The 17,338-nt window shown below is 42.5% G+C and overlaps 2 protein-coding genes across 4 annotated transcripts in view; one reads left to right on the forward strand and one right to left on the reverse strand.

Annotated features, from left to right (window-relative positions):
* Window positions 1-17,338, reverse strand: part of LOC126468850 (tyrosyl-DNA phosphodiesterase 2-like) — a 162,047-nt gene that overhangs the window by 139,167 nt on the left and 5,542 nt on the right. For both annotated transcript variants that reach the window (XM_050096589.1, XM_050096583.1), the window contains exon 3: window positions 5,907-6,074. In XM_050096589.1, the coding sequence (XP_049952546.1) occupies window positions 5,907-5,909 (3 nt within the window). In that variant the 5' untranslated portion in view covers window positions 5,910-6,074. The remainder of the gene's footprint in view (window positions 1-5,906; window positions 6,075-17,338) is intronic.
* Window positions 1-17,338, forward strand: part of LOC126468814 (double-stranded RNA-specific editase 1-like) — a 157,343-nt gene that overhangs the window by 85,411 nt on the left and 54,594 nt on the right. Inside the window, exon 1 of one of the 2 annotated variants that reach the window (XM_050096580.1) lies at window positions 2,850-3,128. The exons of the other annotated variant lie outside the window; for it this stretch is intronic. Within the exon in view, the coding sequence (XP_049952537.1) occupies window positions 3,053-3,128 (76 nt within the window). The 5' untranslated portion in view covers window positions 2,850-3,052. Of the gene's footprint in view, window positions 1-2,849; window positions 3,129-17,338 lie in introns of those variants that run through there. 2 annotated transcript variants of the gene reach the window in all.

Raw genomic sequence — 17,338 nt, forward strand, 5'->3', positions numbered from 1 at the left:
ATGAAATGGGAGATACGATACTGCGTGAAGAGTTTGACAGAGCACTGAAAGACCTGAGTCGAAACAAGACCCCGGGAGTAGATAACATACCATTAGAACTACTGACGGCCTTGGGAGAGCCAGTCCTGACAAAACTCTACCATCTGGTGAGCAAGATGTATGAGACAGGCGAAATACCCTCATACTTCAAAAAGAATATAGTAATTCCAATTCCAAAGAAAGCAGGTGTTGACAGATATGAAAATTACCGTAAACTGGTAGAAGCTGACCTCGGGGAAGATCAGTTTGGATTCCGCAGAAATGTTCCGCAGAAATGTTGGAACACGTGAGGCAATACTGACCCTACGACTTACCTTAGAAAATAGATTAAGGAAAGGCAAACCTACATTTCTGGCATTTGTAGACTTGGAGAAAGTTTTCGACAATGTTGATTGGAATACTCTTTCAAATTCTAAAGGTGGCAGGGGTAAAATACAGGGAGCGAAAGGCTATTTACAATTTGTACAGAAACCAGATGGCAGTTGTAAGAGTCGAGGGACATGAAAGGGAAGCAGTGGTTGAGAAGGGAGTGAGACAGGGTTGTAGCCTCTCCCCAGTGTTATTCAATCTGTATATTGAGCAAGCAGTCAAGGAAACAAAAGAAAAATTTGGAGTAAGTATTAAAATCCATGGAGAAGAAATAAAACTTCGAGGTTCGCCGATGACATTGTAATTCCGTCAGAGACAGCAAAGGACTTGAAAGAGTAGTTGAATGGAATGGACAGTGTCTTGAAAGGAGGATATAAGATGAACATCAACAAAAGCAAAACGAGGATAATGGAATGTAGTCGTATTAAGTCGGGTGACGCTGAGGGAATTAGATTAGGAAATGAGACACTTAAAGTAGTAAAGGAGTTTTGCTATTTGGGGAGCAAAATAACTGATGATGGTCGAAGTAGACAGGATATAAAATGTAGACTGGCAATGGCAAGGAAAGCGTTTCTGAAGAAGAGAAATTTGTTAACATCCAGTATTGATTTAAGTGTCAGGAAGTCGTTTCTGAAAGTATTTGTATGGGATGTAGCCATGTATGGAAGTGAAACATGGACGATAAATAGTTTAGACAAGAAGAGAATAGAAGCTTTCGAAATGTGGTGCTACAGAAGAACGCTGAAGATTAGATGGGTAGATCACACAACTAATGAGGAGGTATTGAATAGAATTGGGGGGAAGAGGAGTTTGTGGCACAACTTCACTAGGAGAAGGGACCCGTTGGTAGGACATGTTCCGTGGCATCAAGGGATCACCAATTTAGCATTGGAGGGCAACGTGGAGGGTAAAAATAGTAGAGAGAGGCCAAGAGATGAATACACTAAGCAGATTCAGAAGGATGTAGGTTGCAGTAAGTACTTGGAGATGAAGAAGCTTGCACAGGATAGAGTAGCATGGAGAGCTACATCAAACCAGTCTCAGGACTGAAGACAACAACAACTTACAGAGGTATTTCATATTTACCACGCAGTAAATTTTTTCCATCACATTTCGCTACGCTACATTATCACCTCTAAATCTTTAGTAAATCAAGTAATTCGAAAGTCATTGTTTCAGTATATACAAGAAACTCATGTGACTCTTATCATAAAAATTTCAGATTTCTAGATTCAACAGTATTTGGGATAACGTTCCTAGAAGTAGTAAAAAGTAAACTTATGGGAAACGGAGGAAGATGATTAAAACATTCCTAATCCATAATTAATACCCCCTTCACAGTGTTCATAATCATCTTCAAGTCGTCTTTTGTCTCCTGGCTTGCTGTTTCACTAATGTCTAGGTTACATTGCTGCATACCTTAGTTTGAGCCGATCTAAAGTCAACATTACACGCACTGTGCGGGAACCAACATGCAGCCATAAGACATTTGTCTTGTGGACAGGGATGAATTTCGCCATGCAAGTAAGGCCAGAGTTCGGACTTTTTATGGAGTAGTTACCCTTGGTCAGCCTTGTTCAAGGGTGCCATTAACATTTCTCGTTTCTCGAAACGGTTGTGACACATTCAACGTTACGTGCGCTTAACCGGCTCCAAGGCGTCCGCAAGACTCTTCGCAACAAAACATCGCTCAAATGGAGCATTTGTGGTATTAAACTTCACCGAGAGAGACTAGGCGCTACTCATAAAGCTCCAATCACGAGTGAGATATAGTTAGATTAAAATAGTACTTCCCATAATTTTTTAATCACGTGAGGATTCGAAAGAAAGCACGCCGGTGACGGGGTCATTAGAGACTTTTGATTGGGAAATGGTTGAGAGGAAATCGACCCTGCCCTTTTCAAAAGGACCATTCCAGAATCAACCGCAAGCAATACGGGAAACTATGAGAAGTCTAAATTTGGATAGCCAGAAGGGAACTTGACCTACTGTCCTCGCGAATGCGAGTCCTGTGCCTTAACCTCTTGCATCACCTCACCCAGTGCTTCCATATTCCAAGCTGAAAGTCCTTTCTTATACATGTATACCGCAACTCAAGTTTGCGGAGAACTCTTGAAGGTTACAATTTTTAGTGATTGTTCGCTTTTTCTCTAATGACCTCTCGATTGTGCTTTGACAAATTGAAGCGCCAAGTCCATGAGACATGGCCAAATTATTCAGGTGGTATAGAGCTAATCTTGGTAGGTAAAGATGGAAGTTCGATCACTGCTGTGGCACGTTGTTTTAATTTGCTATGAAAGCTTGGCTTAGTAGTCACCCGACGCCAGAGAACACTGCGCTCTTGTGTGTAATCCGGTTCAAATGTGCTGCTGGGGAAGGGGAAAAGTCTCGAAACAGATAGCATATCAACTAGTCCTGTGGCAAGTGCAGCTGTATTGCCACGCCACGCTGTGTTAGCCTTAGCGTTGACTCAGAACGTTCTAGAGTGTGTACTGTTCAATCCACATACATGCACGGATAGCTTGTCAAGCTGATTTGTTACTTGTGACTATAAAAGTAGAGGTTTTCTTATAAGCTGCTTTTAATAAGTGACTTCGTATACATTTTTCGCTAGCAAAACTTTTAAGACCTTTTCATATAGGTCATGTTGTCCCTCGCAATACCATTCCTCCAGGACCCCCTGAAAACGAATGTGCATTGGCTCGGGACATTTGCAAATGGTGAGTCCTACACATCTAAATTCGATTCTGTTTCACAACTAAAATTGTCAGGTATTTACTGCAGAACTGGCCTCGCCGTTCATAAAACACGTTCCCTTCCATGCGCAAGAATTCATTACTATACGTGTTTGAATTCATTAATCTTCCGTTGCTGGTTTCCTTTAAATTAAAAAAAGTATCGAGGTTTTCAAGCGTTACGGAGTACCAGTGAAAGTGTTTTAGTTGTGTAAATCAGAAATAATTCATAACAGGCAGAAGTGTTATAGATGATTACGGGTGCATTTTAGTTAAAGTTTAATTTAAAATGTTTACAATGGATAAGCACAGAGTGTTGTGATTTCCGTAGTACATTCATAACATCAGACACGAAGCGAACAGCTTTTTACTAATGCAATTTTACATGGTTGGTTTATTGACGTGGCTGCAACGCCACAAATTCGTCAAATTGGTGTTGGCAGCACTTGTACCTCGTTGTACTAAGCGTAATTGTGATGCCACCGTCCAGTTCAGTATGCTGGAGCAGTGTCTTTTTAAAACTATCTTGCTTCAGGTACTCTTCAGACGTGTTAGTAAGCAATAGCTGTGGCTGCTTTAAAGTGGGAGCGGAAAGTCGCGGCTCTTGAAATAAAGCAGAACAGTCTGTATGTAACAGTATAAAAATTACTTTGGGTGTGAAACAGTAGGAACGGTCATCTCACGGTGTGTTACGGACGGGGAAGATACAAATACACAGTCGTAGGATATATTATACTGTGACTGTTCACAACCATAGGAAATTCGGAGATCCGACAGGCTGAGTGTGATAGATTTTTGATCATGGTAAGGTAAGGTCGGATCAAGCAAAGGTGGCACAGGATTCCGACGTGTCCTTTTCAAAAGAACGAACCCAGCATCCGTTTTAAGCAATATCAGGAAACCACGGAAATTCGACCTATGGGATGGCCATACAGTGATTCGAAACCAAGTTCTCCAACTCGCTCGGTTGTAGCCCTAAGGCGTAAGCTGCGGGTAATGGAGGGCAACCATAGCTCACGCGGATGCACAATTTTTATAGCTCTTATAGTGACTAGATACTTGTTGTTAACTACGGATAGTTTGAGGCCGCTACGACAACAGAGAGGACTGGAATCGCTGCGCCTGTTAAAGCTATTCAGAGGGGAAATCGTGTTGTTTCTGTTATTTTTACTGTGATGTTATGAGCCATACGATAAATAAATAATAAATAAATTAGTTAGTCGAGAGAAAAGCAGCAGTATAAGAGGGTACGATCTTCACCCAGGGCAAAAACCGTGCGAATTACTTTGGAAAGATAGTAGGATATGGAAGGCTGCTACAGAGTGCAGAATAAAAATCCATCTCTTTCGTCAAGGGTATCGAGGAGACGAGAACATGTAGTCTTTTTGTGATACTAGCAAGTACTGAAACAGCTAATCTCATTCGATTGTGTGGAAAGTAGCCACCATTAAGGAGCTGCCAAATATCACAGATTGGAAAAGGTAGAAAGCTGTGTATATTGCGCTCGCCAACGCAAAAAAAATCGTAATTGGGAACTGGAATGACAAACGTATTTCATAATTGTAATAATATAATAATAATCAAAAGTATAACATTCATCCCACCCGCCTATAGTTATGAAGTTGTAGATTTCCTAAAAGATTAAGCCAGAAAAAGTCATATGTGTTATCTCTCTTAAGGTCCTACAGTTTGACAACAGACATATCTGTGGCATGGAATAAATAACTTAATTGTGCAGTGCTGTAACAGTCCGTCGCATTACAGGGTTATTCTGTCGCTGCTCGGCATAACAACTAATATTTATGAATAAAAATGTGACGTCCTTGATAGTGATTAACTAATTAATACCAAACAGTGTAACAATATCCAGCACTGAAACGACACAAATTTATCAGCTAGTCACACGAACATAGTTCCCTCACCTCTTGTACAAATCAGACGAGAGTACCTGCTTCCATATGATTATAACAATATATTGTTCTCTCTCTCGAAGTATGTTCTTAGATTAGATATCATCGTGTATTAAGAAATGGTTCAAATGGCTCTGAACACTATGGGACTTAACATCTGAAGGTCATCAGTGCCCTAGACTTAGAACTACTTAAACCTAACTAACCTAAGGACGTCACACACATCCATGCCCGAGGCAGGATTCGAACCTGCTACGTAACGGTCGCGCGGTTCCACACTGAAGCGCCTAGAACCACTCGGCCACACCGGCCGGCCATGTATTAAAATAGATCTTTTTACAGGATGTATGATACCGTGCCATCGTGTGATTTCAGCGCCATTTCCAAAATAGACCAAATCATTTTTTATGATTGTAGTAGTTTTATTAGTATATGAGAGATTACGGAAAGATATTTCCATGTAATACATAGTTCAAACCGCTTTTAAATGAAATCATTCTGCTTTCGGCTGTTAAAACATTGTTGTAACAGCCAAAAGGGGAATGATTTCATTTGAAAATTTCACGAAGGCTGTGGACACATTTGTCGTAAAACTTATTAGTTCAAACTGTGCGTGTATGTTTTCCACGTTTCATTCATATATTGTTTATGCGTTGAGATTTGGTCTCTCCAATATTGTGCAACAGTATTGGAAATCTGCTCTACATTGTCAGACTCCTGTATGTACTGCATTTCGTTGTCTGCATTCATTTAGCATTCACTTTGTTATAATAGTATAGGGAAAAAAAGATGTAACTGGATATCGCTTATCGGAACTAATCTCAGAAACATGCCTACTGCAGTTTGTACTCACCATGCGGGTACCAACAGGATCTTCGTTATTGCCCTCTAGTAGCGAACTTCTGAATGCTCAGACCAGAGGATCCTGTCTGTATTACATGCCTAAAATGGCCAGTTATTTGCGAAAAATGCTCACGGTATTCACGAGCTTCGTGCGTGCACTTCTTTGGCCTTGTGATCCCTGTAAATGAAATAGCTGGAGGTTATCATTAAGTGAAGGGAATGAGCGACGCAAGCGCCTATAAATAAACGCGTGTGTAACAGAAGCCAGTAGTTGTGAATAAGAAGTACTTTTCGTATATGATATGAGACTATGATAGTTGGTAGCAGAAAATAAGAAAGGAAAATGAGAGAACCAAACGGCGAAAATTGAATCTAGATGGAGCACAAATCAAAGGAAATCGATCACTTTACAAGCAAACTCAAAATCAGGATACGGAGAGAGGGCAATTTTAATAACAAACAGTGTAAGGTAGTGACAATAAAATTGCAACAACAGGAACTAAATAAGGATTTTGCTTCTTATTTTGTGTAAACAGTATAGTAGGAAAAATACATAACATTTGCATGTGATTGTGGGATATACATGATGCGAAATTTAGAACGGTAGCCGGCTTTCTCCTCGAATATGAAAGTATTTTGTTGACACCCACGTACATTAGGAGAAATGATCATCGTAGGTTTCGAACGGCAGGCATAGTTTTTTGGTTTAACTAAGGCGTTTGACTGTGTTGATCACAACATATTGCTCCAGAAGTTGGACCTTTACGGAAAACGGGGAGTAGCTCACCATTGGTTCACCTCTTATTTTAGCAACACACAGCAAAAGGTCATTATTCACAGTGTTGAGAATGGCTATGATGCGGGGGTCTGAATGGGGCACGGTCAGGTGGTGGGGGGGGGTGCCCCAGGGAACAGTGTTGGGGCCACTCCTTATTTATATAAATGATATGCCCTCTAGTTTTACAGGTAACTCTAAAATATTTCTGTTTGCTGATGACACTAGCTTGGTAGTAAAGAATGTTGTGTGTAACATAGGCTCAGTTTCAATTACAGTTTCTAACACACAGTTCAACAAAACCTGACGTTTTAATTTCACATAATGGGCATATGATCAGTGAAACTGAACAGTTCAGACTTGTAGGTGTTCAGATAGACAGTAAACTGTTGTGGAAAGCCGACGTAGCACCTTGTTCAAAGACTTAATGCTGCCATTTTTACTATTCATACGGTATCTGAAGTGAGTGATCGTTCGACAAGAAAATTGGTCTACTTCGCATATTTTCATTCACTTATGTCGTATGGTATTATATTTTGGGGTAACTCTTCCCATTCTACGAGGTGCATTCAAGTTCTAAGGCCTCCGATTTTTTTTGTCCGGACTGGAAAGAGATAGAAACATGTGCATTGTTTTTAAATGAGGCCGCGTTCATTGTCAATACGTCCCAGAGATGGCAGCACCGTACGGCAGATGGAATTTTACTGCCAGCGGCGAGAATGAGAATTGTTTTAAATACTTAAAATGGCAACGTTTTCCTTACTTGAACAGCGTGCAGTCATTCGTTTTCTGAATTTGCGTGGTGTGAAACCAATTGAAATTCATGGACAGTTGAAGGAGACATGTGGTGATGGAGTTATGGATGTGTCGAAAGTGCGTTCGTGGGTGCGACAGTTTAATGAAGCAGAACATCGTGTGACAACAAACTCAAACAACCTTGGGCTCGCACAAGCCCGTCTGATGACATGATCAAGAAAGTGGAGAGAATTGTTTTGGGGGATCGCCGAATGACTGTTGAACAGATCGCCTCCAGAGTTGGCATTTCTGTGGGTTCTGTGCACACAATCCTGCATGACGACCTGAAAATGCGAAAAGTGTCATCCAGGTGGGTGCCACGAATGCTGACGGACGACCACATGGCTGCCCGTGTGGCATGTTGCCAAGCAATGTTGACGCGCAACGACAGCATGAATGGGACTTTCTTTTCGTCGGTTGTGACAATGGATGAGACGTGGATGCCATTTTTCAATCGAGAAACAAAGCGCCAGTCAGCTCAATGGAAGTACACAGATTCACCGCCACCAAAAAATTTCGGGTAACCGCCAGTGCTGAAAGAATGATGGTGTCCATGTTCTGGGACAGCGAGGGCGTAATCCTTACCCATTGCGTTCCAAAGGGCACTACGGTAACAGGTGCATCCTACAAAAATGTTTTGAAGAACAAATTCCTTCCTGCACAGCAACAAAAACGTCCGGGAAGGGCTGCGCGTGTGCTGTTTCACCAAGACAACGCACCCGCACATCGAGCTAACGTTACGCAACAGTTTCTTCGTGATAACAACTTTGAAGTGATTCCTCATGCTCCCTACTCACCTGACCTGGCTCCTAGTGACTTTTGGCTTTTTCCAACAATGAAAGACACTCTCTGTGGCCGCACATTCACCAGCCGTGCTGCTATTGCCTCAGCGATTTTCCAGTGGTCAAAACAGACTCCTAAAGAAGCCTTCGCCGCTGCCATGGAATCATGGCGTCAGTGTTGTGAAAAATGTGTACGTCTGCAGGGCGATTACGTCGAGAAGTAACGCCAGTTTCATCGATTTCGGGTGAGTAGTTATTAGAAAAAAAATCGGAGGCCTTAGAACTTGAATGCACCTCGTAAAAGGATATTTTTGGCTCAGAAACGGGTGGTTCGGGCAGTAAGTTCACGAACCTCTTGTCGACTCCTGTTCACTAGTCTGGTTGTTTTGAAATTGGCCTCTCAATATATACAGGGTGAGTCAGGAGGAAACGTACATGCTTTGAGAGGTGATAGTATTAGTGATTCTGAACAAAAAACGTGATATGGACGTATGCCATATTCCGAATTGTTTCCGAGGTAGAACACATTTAAATCACTTTTGTGCGTTTTTCTTGAATAACTCGAAAACCGCACCCTCCAGTGAAAACGTGTCGCGGTACAAAATTAAACTATATTAAATTTCCTATAAAAAAGGTCCTATTCATTTTTTCTTTAGAACTAATGGTTTGTGCGAAGTGAGCGCGAGAAAGTTGAAAAGCTCGCTCGACGCGCGTGAGCTGTAGCTTACACGTAGTTTTTGTAGGCCAGGTATTTTCCCGACTTGATGGACCACAAGTGTCCCGTATCAAATTGTTCGTCTCAGCTTGCTACCAGAATATGCACGTCGAGCGAGTTTTTCAACATTCTCGCGCTCTCTTCGCACAGATATTTAGTTCTAGAGGGAAAAAAATTAATAGGACCTTTTTTGCCGGAAATTTAATGTAGTTTTAATTTTTTACTGCGACACGTTTTCGCTGAAGGGTGCAGTTTTCGAGTTATTCAAGAAAAACGTAAAAAAGTGATATTAAATGTGTTCTATCTCAGAAACCATACGGAATAGGGCATACGTCCATACGAAGTTTTCTGTTCAGAATCACTAATACTATCCTCCCCCCCCCCCTCCCCCCCAAAAAGTATTTACCTTTCCTCCTGAATCACCCTGTATATTCCTTACTGCCATTTCTTGTTAACAATATTAGCTTATTCCCAAGAATAAGCAACTTTCACTCAGTTAATAATCGGCAGAAGTCAAACCTGCATTTGGATCGGACTTGCTTAACTATTGCGCAGAAAGGTGTGCAGTATACTGCTGCAGCCATTTTTCAATAAGCTACCACTAGAATTCAAAAACATTAGCAGTAATCCACGCGCTTTCAAATCGAAACTGAAGAGTTTCTTCGTGGGTCACTCCTATTCTGTTGCGTTTACTTAAACTTATGGGCTGACTTCTTTCGGGCTCATAAACATATTGTTTTTATTTGCTATTACTTTAATGCTGTATTTCTTGTACTGACACGTTCCATGACCTTGGATATTTGCTCCTCAATTTGGTCCTACGGAACTTGACGTGTAAATAAATAAATAATAAAGTAAGCTAAATCAGACCTCGCACAGAAAGATTTACGCTGAGATGACAAAAGTCATGGGATAGCGACTTGCACATATACAGATGGTAGTATCGCGTCTACAAGGTATAAAAAGGGCAGTGCATTGGTGGAGCTGTCATTTGTACGTGGGTGATTCATGACAAAAGGTTTCCGACGTGATTACGGCTGCACGAAGGGAAAAAAACAGACTTTGAACGCGGAATGGTAGTTGGAGCTAGACGCATGGGACATTCAGTTTTGGAAATCGTTAGGGAATTGAATATACTAAGATCCACAGTGTCAACAGTGTGCCGAGAATACTAAATTTCACACATTACCTCTCAGCTCGTACAACGCGGTGGCTGACGGACTTCACTTGAACAACCGAGAGCAGCGGCGTTTGCGTAGTGTGCCAGTGCCATCAGCCACCCAACACGACGTGAAATGACCGCAAATTCAGTGTGGGACTTACAACGAACGTATCGATTAGGACAGTGCAGCGAAATTTGGCGTTACTGGGCTATGACAGCAGATGATCGACGCGAGTGCCTTTACTAACTTCACGACATCGCCTGCAACGCTCTCTTTGGGCTCGTGACCGTGGCGCAGACACCACGAAGCCACGGACCCAAATTGTCAACAAGGCACTGTGCAAGTTGATCATAGCTCCGTAACGGTGTGGGCTGCATGTATATGGAATAGCTTGAGTCATCTGGTTGAACTGAACCGATCATTGACTGGAAATGGTTATGATCGGCTGCCTTGGAGACCATTTGGAGCCATTCATGTACTTCTTTTCCTCCAACAACTATAGAATTTTTGTGGATGATAATGCGCCGTGTAATCGGGCCACAGTTGTTCGCGATTGGTTTACAGTTATTCGCACCAGCAACACTTTCGCAATTAAGGACGGCTATAGAGGAAGCACGGCCCAGTATTTCTATAGGGGACTTCCTACGAAGTGGTGATCCCATGCCACGTCGAGTTGCTGTTCTACGCTGGCTAAAAGGAAGCCAACACGATCTTAGAAGGCGTCCCCCGACTTCGTCACTTCATTGTACATGCTGACTAGAAGAATAGTCTCAACACCCTGTTTATCGATGTAAGTCGTAGGACTGCTGATATTTTAAAAATACCGGGAATCCGATATACCAATATTTTAAAAAAGTTATCGGCCGCGATGTATCGAAAAAAATTGATATATCGTAGGAAAAAATATCGCCGGCCAAAAAAGAAAAAAAGAAGTAGGCCTACTTATTTATTAATAGATTTTGTATACAATATCACAAGCAGCAGCCTGCATGTCCCCCTCAGAGCAAGAACTGAAAGGAATACGATGCACGTTCATGCGTGACGATAACCACTTCGCTAACAGTGGTAACTACATGTAAGTGGAACAATGAAAGGTGTCCGATGGGTCACTCGTTCGGTTTCGTCACATAGCGGTTTTGTCTGGAACACTTCATGTCGACTTTCCTTTTTTTGTAAACGCCAGCGAACTAGCAGTCGTAGTGTCAAAATTTTGCGGTGAAGTTAAACGTTACAGTTTCTGTTGGTAGCTCCGATTATATCAGCATTTGCCCTCACTCGTCTCCACCCACCGCGAAGAGTCTTGTCATTTAGATATTTGTTCGTCAGTTTCGCAACTGTTTTTGAAGAATGCTAATGTGAAAAAATAGCACACTAGTTGTGTTAAAATTGTTTTTTAAAGCGACTAGTGTGCTATTTATTCACTTCGGATATCTTTGTTATTCCGTTCGCAAACACCCCACCAGCGCAATCGGACAACTTTTTTGTGCTATCTATACTTCCTTCACACAGTCAAAGAGAAAGACTGGATGTGGCGAAAGCTCAAAAAGTAGTAAGATTCCTTCACACAGTGAAAGTAAAAATATGTTCTTCTGGAATTTCAAAAGAACAGTTTCATATATTTACTGAAAATTGCGAAAAAAATATAAAGTAAAAATATTGGCACTCGATATTCCTATTTCGATGTCGACATTTTTTGGAAAAAATTATTTGGCCACCAAATTCGCCCGACATACTTTTTCAGCAAGCCCTAGCAAGTCTGACAGCAGAGGCAACATGTGTCTCAATTTATGACTTTAACGATAACCCCACGGAGATTTCGAAGACAGACACTAGCCATAACACATCAGTATGTGTATCGGCTCCTGTCCAAGTTACCGGTTATGCGAACAAGAAGTCATTGTTTTTAATACTCAGTGGCATCTCACCCCATGTTCCGGAACCGTTCTCCTAGGAGCCTCTTCAGTCGGATACGCCCGTGTGATGCTGTAAGTAGAAAAGTTTGTCTGACAGAGACGACGTGATGCTACATCTGTGCCTAAAGCTACCAGGTGCGACACTGTCGGCGCGCGCTTGTCTGTGCCTCATCAAAGGACGCGGCTACAGTGGTTGCCTTGGTGACAGTCCTTGGTGCTCCAGGTGTCTGTCGTCGCACTGTGTTGTACCTAATAAGCGCGGCGGTACGATCCTACACGGCCGAAGGAACTGGGTGTGTGTCCTCTCGGGCGCTAGTCGTGTTGGACCGTTGAGATGTTGCGTGGCGACTGAGTGTGGCCCTCCTAAATGCCAAATTTATAAGACACTCTTGGGATACCGACCAACGCAAGCAGCAGTATGGCGCAACGATGAACTGCAGCATCGATAGGCCACGATCCTGTCGCTATCTGTGACTACATTTGCTGGTAGACCTACACGTAGCATTACACATTCTTCTCACAACTAACCGACATTCTAGTTTCCGAATGTGAAACCCCGCAGTGTAACCTTGGTGTAATCTTGGCCTTATATAGATTATAGATTACTGCACTCTTGCGTACTTCGTGAGGTTGCGCTAAAATGATGATAATACGCGTATCTAAGCGTACAGTAAATTTCATGCCAATTTGATGTGTGCTGCATGTCATCTTTAAGGTGTTATAGATTTAATCGCCAGTAGTGTAGAATGTCTAACGACAGGCTAGCGAGGAAAATTCTGAAATAAGCTAATTGTTTCGGTTCTCATTGACAAAGCTAACACAAATATCTAGAAGAAGTTGTTGTATCGTTAAGAAATCATTTCAGGCAGAACAAAATTTAGAACCATAACTAACAATCACAAATCTGCTGAGGATCTCCCTCGCTAAGCTACAAGTTTGAGGAGACTGGAAGAAGAAAAACAGTAAACAGATGTAAACAGATTGGGAGGGAAAGAAGTGCTCCTCAGTTGGGCTCAACGAGGAATTAAAAATAAAAACAAAGAATTAGCCAAGTGCGAGTAGGACTCGCGCACTGAGGGTTCCGTGCAAAATTAATCATGTATATACTTTGACGGAAAAAAACGCAACACCAAAAAATAATTAATGTAGAGTAATGAAATTTTGGAAATACGTTTGTCTAGGTAACACATTTAAGTGATTAACATAGCAAGATCACAGGTTAATGCAAGCGCGCGAAACGCCGTTGCAAATGTGAAATTCTGGTACATTAATAATCACTGTAACGACCAGAATGTTGAATGGAAGCATGCAAACGTGCCTGTATTGTGTTGTGAAGGTGCCGGATGCGTTTCTGCGATGACGTTCCATGCCTGGTCCATTTGGTCGGCCAATACAGGGAGTGTTAAAGCTATTTGTGGAGATGAAGGAAACGTTAGCGACAGCCCCGGACATTTGCACAAGCCCCGCTCATTTACCCCCCTCCACACCTACCCCCGCCAAACCAACCAAGAGCGCATCAATATGATCTTTGGTAGTCCTCGTCGCTGTCGTGTTTTTGTTCGTTTTTTGTTTTACCGCGGTTGTTCATACTAGCAGTGTTGTGCTCTTAGTACTTCTTAGCAGTTTGTGTAATACTGTCAAAATGAAACATAGATATGCACTCTCAATAAAATTATCATACACAAGGTACCTAATCTTCACTGTTGTGGCCAACTGCTGTTAAAGCTGATATCTAACAGACATTAAAGTACGATAAGATGTGTTGGAATGACACTGACGAAATTATGTACATGTGTTTAACAATAGTCAGCTCTAAAGCTCTCCAACACTGAAGAAGAACTCAAAGTAATTTCGTGTCTGCTATAAGCAAGCTGTCATAAGAGTTCACAAGTAAAAATTCACCCATTACACAGGCAAATATTAATGAAGAATGTCACTGTATAAATATCTGACTGCTTGCGTTACGCACTTGTACATTATCCCACTCTTATATTCTTTAGTCTTAACGAGGTAATCAGAAACAAACCAAGACATCGACTTTGCCTTGTTTATGCAGAACATTGACTTTAGACAATCGAGATAATGGACAGCATCCTTGGCGATACTACCAATTAATATTTCCCAACAGAATTTCTTACACTACGCGAGGTGACGGAAATTTGCGCTCACTGCAGTTAACAAATATCAAATTTTTTGATATAGTGCAGATGAAAGCTCATGAAATAAAAAAGACAGTGTGGATATCATTTTTATTTTTCTTTCTTATTGATGATTTTTCAACTCGCATATTCAACGAACATATTTCTAATTCTTTTCACAATGGTACCGGAAAAACTGTATTTCGCACTAACTACTGATTTTCTCCCTTGTTATGACGCATAACTGTGATACGAACAACTTAGACGTTGGAACATGCGGCACACCATGGGTGGAGCCTAGGATATGGATTGGTGTGGAGGGGGGTGATTGGGCGGGACTTGTGCACCGTCCGGGGCTGTCGCTAACGTTACGTGTGGATGACGCAGGAGTCGTCCGATAACGTCCCGTATATACTCCATTGGATACGGACCTGCTGATCGAGCAGCCCAAGGCAAAACTATAAACACTGTAGAGCATGCTGAGTTACAGTAGTGGCATGTGGGCTAGCGTTATCCTGTTGGAAAAAACAGCACTGTTCGTGATGGGAGCACGCAGGTCGAATCACCAGATTGACGTACAAATGTGCTGTCACGATGCGTGGGATAACCACGAGAGTGACCCTGCTGTCATACGAAATCGCACCCCCAGACCATAAATCCAACGCACGGCTGTCAGTGGCCCTGAGGCACAACCAACTTGCGTCAGAAAACACAACAGGCCTTCTCCCTGCTGTCCAATGAGCTCTCGGTTGACACCACTGAATTCGCAAATGGCGTTGGCTGTGGTTTGAGGTCAGGGCGTCTGGATCGGAGAACTCCTTGAAATATATAGTCGATTTGTAACAGTTCGTAGCGTCAATGAGGTGCAAACTACTGCTCCGATTGCTGCTGCGGATGCAGCAAAGATGCGCCAGAGGCTTCTCGGTAATGCCGAATGGCCGTCTGAAACCCGGGCTTCTCGTGACCACCGCTGCCAGCATTCATGTATAGTAGCTACACTCCAGCCGAGTTTTTCTGCAAAAATGCAGATACGAATCGGCGGGGGGCAGACCGGTGTATCGGCCACGGGCGGCAATTTCAGGGGGGGGGGGGGGGACAAATTCATATTCTTGAAGGGGTTGAAAAGCATCCCAGTTGGTTTTTGAACACATTATAAGTTGATTTTCCAACGAATCATTTTCATGTTTGAATGTGTGCGAAGGGTGTGTGATGTCTCTGCCAGGGGCGTCCTCGTCGCATCTAGAAATAAAAAAAACTTTCCCCCAGATAAAAGGGGACAGGGCAATAAGAGCTAAGCCGAATAAACCCGAAGGGTGAATGCCAATCGCTGTTTGTTTATGAGGTTGATTGGGTCTGCGAACGATCAGCGAAATCCAGAGTGGAAATAAACGATTAACGGTAAGAAAGATTACGTATAATCTTTTCGGTATATCCAAGAAAATGAAATTTTGCCAGAACGCTACTCCACCAAGTGTCAGTTAGGCGCCGAAAACGCGTTGTACTAACATGTAATAACTAACGCATAACCGGAAAATAAACACTGGTTAACTGAACATGTGATTCTGGCAGGGTTAGTTGAAGTTAACCGGAGAATGTTTCGACAATGGCAGGAATAGTTACAGAATTATTGATGACAAGATTGTTTGTTAGAACGAGGAAGGAGAAGAAACGGGGACATCACAAAAATTAGATGGAAGACTATGACGATTGCAAATGTATCCGCAATTTGATTATGTTTTTGTTTATTTTGGTAGTACTGTCATTTTACGTTGATGACGCATGCTTTGTTTATTTGTTGTTACATCTTTGCAGTTTTCAAGCTGCCAGGTTAGCTTCGTTATCGCTGCTGTGCTGTCAATCATGGCTGCTCCGCTGTCTATTTGCACCAAAGAAGAGCATCGTTCAGTGATCCGTTTTTTATGGTCGGAATGCGAATCAGGGGCCTAAATTCATCGAAGACTTTCGGTATAGTGTGGGAACAGTGTTTTGCCGCAAAGGAGTGTCTACGGATGGATTGAAAAATTCTGAAATGGTCGCACAAGTGTTACGCACGATGAAAGAGCCGGACGACCGTTTACCGCCACAATTGAAGAAACCATTTAGCGTTCACGTGAAATGATTCTCTTAGGCAGATGATTATCTATTGACGAAGTGACACATTGTCTGCAAATTAGTCACGGTTCTGCCTACGAAATCATCCACAACAGACTTGGGTTTCATAAAGTTTGTGCAAGATGGATCCCAAAACAACTCACGCAGTTGCATAAACAAACGCGATTGGACATGAGCGAAAAACACTTGGAGCGCTATGGTAACGAGGGGGACAACTTAGACAGGATCATTACTGGTGAAGAAACATGGATCCATCATTACGACCCAGAGAGTAAGCGGCGGAGTATGGAATGGAAACATACAAATTCGCCGTGCAAGAAAAAAATTCGAGACCTAGCCGTCCGCAGGAAAACAGATGCTTACGGGTTTGTTTTTGGGACGCATAAGGTCCAGTACTGGAACAATAATGGGGAAAGGGGCACAACAATAAACAGTATACGTTACAGTGAGATGCTTACTGCTAGGCTAAAGCCTGCAGTTCGGAGCAATCACCGAGAATTGCTGTCAAAAGATGTTGTGTTGTTGCACGGCAATGCCTGCCCGCATACTGCTGAAACGCTCCATAAACTCAAATTTGAAGTACTGGATCATCCTCCATATAGTCCCGATCGTGCCCCCTTCTGACTATCACTTGTTTGGTCCACTCAAACAGGCATTAAGGGGCCGTCGATTTGCCTCGAACGAAACAGTGAAAGAAGCGGTGCATTCCTGGCTGACAGCTCAATCAATAACCTTCTTTTATGAGGGCATCAGGAAGCTTGTTCAGCGATGGACCAAGTGCGTTGAAACGCAAGGAGACTATGTTGAAAAATGATGTTCTTGTAAGTTTCCAATTTGATTACAATAATATTTTATAACTACTTCGCGGAGCCGTCGGTCTGAGGGCGCCTTGCCACGGTTCGCGCGGCTCCCCCCGTTGGAGGTACGAGTCCTCCCTTGGGTGTCAGTGTTGCCTTTAGCGTAAGTTAAAGTTAGATGTAGTGTGTAAGCCTAGGGACTGATAACCGCAGCAGTTTGGTCCCATAGAACTTAACACAAATATAAAAAAA

This window comes from Schistocerca serialis, chromosome 1 (genome assembly GCF_023864345.2).
Source record: "Schistocerca serialis cubense isolate TAMUIC-IGC-003099 chromosome 1, iqSchSeri2.2, whole genome shotgun sequence".
Lineage (NCBI taxonomy): Eukaryota > Metazoa > Arthropoda > Insecta > Orthoptera > Acrididae > Schistocerca > Schistocerca serialis.